At 51.0% G+C, this 6,723-nt stretch overlaps 1 protein-coding gene across 1 annotated transcript in view; it reads right to left on the bottom strand.

Moving 5' to 3' along the window:
* FGF16 (fibroblast growth factor 16) overlaps positions 1-6,723 on the bottom strand; it is a gene marked incomplete at its 5' end in the record, with an annotated part of 10,840 nt that overhangs the window by 1,326 nt on the left and 2,791 nt on the right. Inside the window, one exon of the mRNA XM_010149430.1 lies at positions 3,026-3,129. Coding sequence (XP_010147732.1) covers positions 3,026-3,129 — 104 coding nt within the window. The remainder of the gene's footprint in view (positions 1-3,025; positions 3,130-6,723) is intronic.

Genomic DNA, 6,723 nt, shown 5'->3' with positions numbered 1-6,723 from the left:
AGCGAGGAGTCGGGCTGTCCTCCGGCCCCACGAGGACCGGGGTGGCCTTGCCAGTGGCACCGCGCTGTGCCGCAGAGGGTCCTGCCATCCCGTCCCACCCCACAGGGGATTGCCGGCGGGACCCGGGAGCCCTCTCAGATGAAAGGCAGTCTGCAAACGCAGGATGCTATGATCTTCCAAACACCGTGCCTCCACGTAAACGCTTTGGATCGGGAGTGTGTCTTATCTGCGGCACACAGGGTGCTAAGGTGTGTTATTGCCTGCAGTGGATGTTTTGTAACAGGATCCAGGCGCTCACCTGCGCTCAGAACCTGTTTTGAATGTTTTGCTGCTAATTAAATAAGCCCCAAGGTGTGGAGTTGTGAGCCCTCCAAAAGCCTACGCCACAGCCCGTGCCATCGGAGACCGGGGGAGCTGGGAACCGCGGGTTTCTCTTCCCAGATCCATCGGTAAGTAGAGACTTTTTAATCCTTCCCCTAGGATGCCATCTGCTCGGAACACGTTGGAAACTGCTGACGGGCTGAACTGGGTGCTGCTGCTCTGCCCTGCTTCACCTGCTCATCACTGGGCTGCTCACAGGTACAGCACTTGTGTAAAGCCTCTGCGGGGACTCTGCGAGGGGCCATTTATTTCTTTGCCAGCCCCAGGATGTCCCCATGGAGCCTGGCACCAAACAGGCAGCGTGCAAGGTGCTGCCTGCGGCTTTCGCTGCCCTAAGTCTGAAATCAGTGGGAAGCTTAAACAGGAACATTGGCACGAAGTTAAGGGGACCGGCAGAAAAGCTGTCCCAAGGGGACTCCACGCGTTGCGGCGGGGGTGGCTGGCTCTGGCTGTGTCAACACACAGACCAGGCACAACTGGCACAGAGGGAAATAATAAACTTGCTGAAAATTTAAAAATACCGCTGTACTGTAATCTCCTGAAGTACCATCGGAATGCTAATGCTGCTGCAGGCGCTGGTTTACGGGCCTGGAATTAACAACATTGTAGTGGCTTTCGATTTCGAAAGCCAGCGTTGTACAGCCCACGTATCCCAGATTTTAAATCCCCAGGGTTATCTGGGGACCTGGCCCGCAGTTGGGACCAGCGCTTTGCGGGTGGACCCCGCAGCCTCCGGCCAGCGTACTGCCCGGTGTGCACGAGCAGCCACGGGGAAGGATCTCCATGATCATGTCTTCGGGTCAGTTCTGTTTCCAGAACTGCCCGTGGCAGGGGGGTTGGAACTAGATGGTCTTTAAGGTCCCTTCCAACCCAAATCATTCCATGATTCTATGCTGTGAAACGTTACCCTGGTTTTGTTTCTGTGTCGTCACACGAACACAGGCCCCTAGAACTGAATTAACCCATCGTGAAACTGCTGATTCGGAATCAGAGCCGCAGGGTGTGAAAGCATGGAAGGGGATGCACAGGCTTTTGTTTTTTTAGCAGGAACAAGTAAAACTGCAACTCCAGGAGCTGCTGAGCAGCCTCGGGTTTGACAGGAGAGGCGCTGCTGTGCGGCTCGAGGCTCCAGTCCCACTGTCTGAAGCATGCTTCAAGGGGTTTTTTGTGTTTTACAGAATCCTGATGATTTTACTAGTTACCAGTCTTGCAGACTTGTAATTTAACCATGGTGTCCTCATTTAACTTTCGTTTAGGGTGGATGTTATTACAGAAATGAAGAGGAAAAAGAACAGTTATCAGTGCGTGCTGGTATTTGATTATCTCATATAAACATCAGTAACTGCATCTTAAAGAGCGGAAGGGTCTGTGGCAGCCTCAGGTGGGAATGGGAGGAGAAGATGATGGTGGAAACTCGTGGTTTACTGTTAGTTTGCTAAGCAAAGGTTTTCTGAAGGGCTCGCTGTATGCAGAGTGCAAGAGTTCAAATTTCTGCACTATGAGACTGACCTGATTTGGTCAGAGGAAGTCTGTGCCTCCCGCTTTGGCTTAAAACTGGTTTATTTCCTTTTAAAGTTACTGTGATCCAGCCTTAAAAATCAGTATCCTCACACAGGGATCTACACAGAGGCATTTAAAAAAAATCACACGCAGGTGATGAGTTGAATTAAAGGCAATGGGGCACCTGAAGAAAAAGCACCAATGAAGTGCAGCAGCTACAGAAAAGGAAACACCAAGATGGCTATCTAGAATGCAGTTGATTTTTTCAAAATAGAAGTGATTCTTCTGGCTAACTAGAAATAAGTACTTTATATATACCTGAGCTGCTCCCAGCTGCAACCCACGAGCCACAGCTCTAAGGGCATGGCCCAGATCAAGGGAGCAAATGACAAACTCGCGAGCTGCCACTGGAAACCTGAGCCTGGACTGGAAACGGGGTGTCTTCTGCTTTCCCTGTCCTGCAGCAGCACAGCATGAGGCTCTCTGGGATCTTAGGAAGAGTTTATAGGTATCTGGGACTTTGTGTGGAGTGAAAAACTAACAAGGGGTTTACTGTTGTTTTTTGGCAAAACACAGAAAATTTTAGTCTGGAAAGGGCTTTTCTAGAAAATGATGAGCAATCCCCCTAAACTCCTAAACAGACTTGTAGAGAATGTTACGATGAAGTAACGCTCAGACCACAACTTCAGGTTGGTTAGTGAAAGAGCTAGACCGTAAGTGTACACATAGGTGCAGATCCTGATCACGTGGAGAATAACTTGGGTGTGTTACTGGCAATGAAAACAAACAAGCAGCCCCTGCGTTTATGCTAAATTTCCCCCCTGCCTTGCATTGGCCGTTGCCACACTGTTTCTGAGAGGCAAAACTGGGTAAGCGCCCCCAGCTCCCCAGGCACTGCCCCAGGCTGTGTCCAGGGACACCACCGTGGGCTCTCGCCACACGTATCCTCCCTCCACAACCCTGTTTCACACAGATGCCATTTATGTTGTAGCAACAGTGGCATCACGGGTAGGAGGGGGGTATGTGGCACCCCAAGGACCTGGGAGGCTGACAACAGACACAGCTCGTGGCAGCGATGGGACCCCACAGCCTGCGTTGCTCTGTGTGTCAGTGTGTTGTACCCAGCACAAAACCTCAGACTTACCGACCCATACAGCTCGCCTCTCTCATTCATGCCGAGGTAGAGTCCTGAGTCCACCCCACGGATGCTCACCAGCCCCACTGCCAGGCTAATAAACTCCAAAATCCCTAAAACAGAACAGAAGTCTGAATCACACAGAGAATAGCACCCACAGGAGGCTCCAGTGACAAACGCGGAACAGCCTTTCCCACCCTTTGCAGAGATTCCTACAGACCCTGTTTTCCTTATTTACAACGACACAGCTCTTCCATCTACAGACCAATGTGTGTGCAATCCTCCAATCTCCACTCCAGGCTCTTGCCCAGCACCGCGCATTTGACTTGCCTGAGAGGAATTCCCTTTGCTAACAAGAAAAGGTTTGCTAGGGTTTGTTGCTTTTGGGTTTTGTTTGGTTTTGTTGTGGTGCTTTTTCCTCATTATCGCCAAAAAGACATGCAGAAACTTGGGCCTGGCCCACTAGAAATTTCCAAAGGCTGTTACCATGCTGGGTTTTATTCTTCACCAAAAGGAGACTGATTTCTGTGACCATGGGGATTCTGGTTGGAGATGATAGTCCCACATGTTTGAGAGTGATGAGCTCAAGAAAAATAAGTAAATAGCACCAGAAGAGATGTCTGTGAGGGCCATCTTCATCCTGGCACTCCAGTGGGGTACTTGCCACTCCCAAATGTGTACACAAGCTGCAGGGATAACATCCAACTTCAAGTAGATGCAGGTAGAAATGCTTTTTCCTCTGCAGCTTTCAGAGCCAGCGAGCTGCCGGTCCTTCCTCTGTCAGCCCCTGCCACCAGTACTGCCAGAAACCCTCTCCTGCCCCGTACCTCCTGCTGCCTGCCCCAGCCTCATGCCTGCACCTTCCTGCTCCAGCAGCATCTGTCTGACCCAGCCCCAGCTCTGCGAGAGCAACCGTTTTCCCTGTGAGCTTTATCCTACAATGATGGCGTCGGACACTTTAAATAATGCGGGGCAGCCTCATGTCTTCTGGCAAAGAAGTCAGCGGGGACTGCCGCGCTCGCTCCTGCATCCCCGCTGCCGGCAAGGGGAACGGCAGCTGTTTTTATGGAGGAAAGACTTGTAATAGGAGAACCCTTGGTGAAACACTTAAACAGCCCCTAAGTAGGTGCGTTTGGAACTGGCTTGAACAAAGCCAAGTGGTGGAGACCTTAAAACTTCACAGGAAAACCTCCCCAAGGCGTTAGTGGGACTGTGTTAGGCTCTGGATATCCCAGGTTCTCTAGCCAGAGGTCATGGGCAGTCTGTGCCCATGTCCAGTGATGAATTAATTAGCTGGGAGGTAGCAGCAGAGGAAGGAAGAGGGTTTTCACCATCCCATCTAATGACTGGACAAGACATCTCCATTGACAGGCGGACCAAGTTGCTCTAACCTTTAGCGTGGCTCCAGGTCTCTTAATATAGCTCCCAAAATGTCCAGTCCTGAGCAATTGCCGCTCTGATCGGGTTACCTCCAACAGCTCCTCTTAAAAGTACGCCTTGAGTCCAAGATCAGCGCGTGACGAGCGGCCACCCAAGCCGCCTGATTAGCTCCCGGTCACCCCGCAGCTCGGGGCACGTGTCTTCTGCTCGGGCAAGCAGGGATGCGATAACTCTCAAGACCGTAACTTCATCACCGCCTAAATATAGGACAGACCAGACGGCGATGGGCACCCCTGTCTCCCTTCGCTCAACCAGCCGTCAGTCAGATGCTGGCAGCTATGCGGGCTGCAAGAATTACTCTTCCTACCTGATGTCGGACTTTTTGTCCTCCTTTTGCTGCCTACTCTGGGGCTTGTGCGTGGAATCCAGCCCTCGCTGGGGCCGGGCGAGGTGAAATACGAACGTGAGGACAGCAATGCCTCGAGACAGACAGGGAAGCAAAGGACAGAAAACATGCTTTACGGACCAGTGCAGACATTTGCCAGGCTGAAAACCCCAGCTATGCTCTTTGGCCTGGGGATACGTATCGCCGTCGGAAACGCCAGGAGCAGGCAGGGAAGGCAGCCTTCCCAAAGTAAACCAGGAGCCTGGCTCTGCTCTGCTCGCTCCCCGGTCGTTACCGTGATTTCTTCTCTGAAAAGAAGCACAAATGGGGAGAGAAGGGGTGCAGAATGAGGGATGGTCTTCTGCCCCCACTGCCCACTGGTTCTGACACACGGAGGGAGTTACTGAGCTGCTGTGTGCTGCCGTTTCCCCTCTGCGGGACAGAAGTGATGACAGCCGCTGTTCGAGAAGGAGGGAGTGAAGGAAGACTGACAACGACTAGAGAGTGTAAGAAGTAATACAGGGGGAAGGACTACAGGGATACCCAGAAATGAGTGAGTCTTTCCCAGGCTGGACACAAGTGGATGTTCAAGTGAGAAATATCTGATAACCAGAGAGCAGTCTGGTTTGTACCTGATAGGTACAAACACAGTCCTCAGCACCAGCATTTATGTTTAAAATGTGTCTTCTGTCACCCCTGGGAAGCAGGGAAACGCTGCTGGTCCCGTTTAGAAACCAAGGGATGTCTGAGGCAAGGAAACCAAGAGCTTTCCTTGAGTATACCCACAAACATGCTCTGCGCAGGGCATGTACCAGGTCTCCAAAGACTGGGTAAGGAGCAACCTAGGAGCAGCATCTTCCCTCTCTGAGCAGGTGGGTGAGACACCCCTCATGTGGTGCAGATTGGCTGAATACAGTTTTGCAAACACAATTTCTTCAAGTTGTGCCCATGACAGTCTCTTCTGAGCACATCCCCTGCAATATTCCCCTTTTCTGATCTTGGAGTGGCACTTAGAGACGTGCACGGAAGACGACTATGTTGAAACAGCATTAAGAACGTAACTTAAACCCACAAAAGTCAGGAGACGGCGTGAAGGCTGAAAAAATGTGGGCGGATATCCATCCTGTCCTTAACTCACTCCAATTGCTCGACAAAATTGTAGCTTCGTACATCTGATCTCCAGCAGCACAGGGAGCGGCCACTGGGGCCAGCTCAAGAATTTGCTTTCCGATTGTAGCGGTGTGTTTTTGCGGTAGAACATGCTTTTTTTGGTGGTTTTTTGTGGATTTTTTTCCTTTTTCTTTTTTCATTCCTCCCAGATTTACCTCTTTTTTCTTGCTTTGATTATTCATTCTGTTTGTTCCTTGAGCCTTTCTAGATGTTATTTGGAGAGATTTGATTAAGACCCTGACTGGATTCATTTACCACCAAAGCACTGAATAATCTCCTGAGCTTTGCCGTGGCCAGACCCGCGCGCTCTCGCCTTACTGGAAACCATCCCTCAAAGAACAATTCAGTTCCTTGCACCTGTCCCTTCTTACATGACTGTATTCAAGAGCAGGGGTACAGCAACATCAGATGTTGTATTAATGGCTGCAAACCTAAAGCTTCGGCTGAAAACCTCAACAACTGTTCGGCAACAGGTGCGCTACGGTCTGAGTGTCAAAATCCACAGCGAAACTTTCTGCGGAGGGTTCATCGGCTTCCCTAGGGAGCGGTGTGGAGATCCATCACCAGGTTCGTACCCCAGAAGAGCTTCACTCACTGCCTTTGTCAGTCTGCAGTACAAACGCGAGGCGCGTCCCTCTCCCCGCTTGCAGTCAAGAGCAGCACCATTGGTGTCACTTGTTTAACGCTGCTGTAAAACAGACACAAGGCAGAAAAGGAGCAATTCCTCCTAGCAGGGGTTTTCCTGGCAAATCTATCTCGGTTTCATTCTCAG

Source organism: Eurypyga helias, unplaced genomic scaffold (assembly GCF_000690775.1).
Source record: "Eurypyga helias isolate BGI_N326 unplaced genomic scaffold, ASM69077v1 scaffold25303, whole genome shotgun sequence".
NCBI lineage: Eukaryota > Metazoa > Chordata > Aves > Eurypygiformes > Eurypygidae > Eurypyga > Eurypyga helias.
Note: the sequence above shows the minus strand (reverse complement) of the source record. Positions and strands in the feature narration are given on the sequence as shown.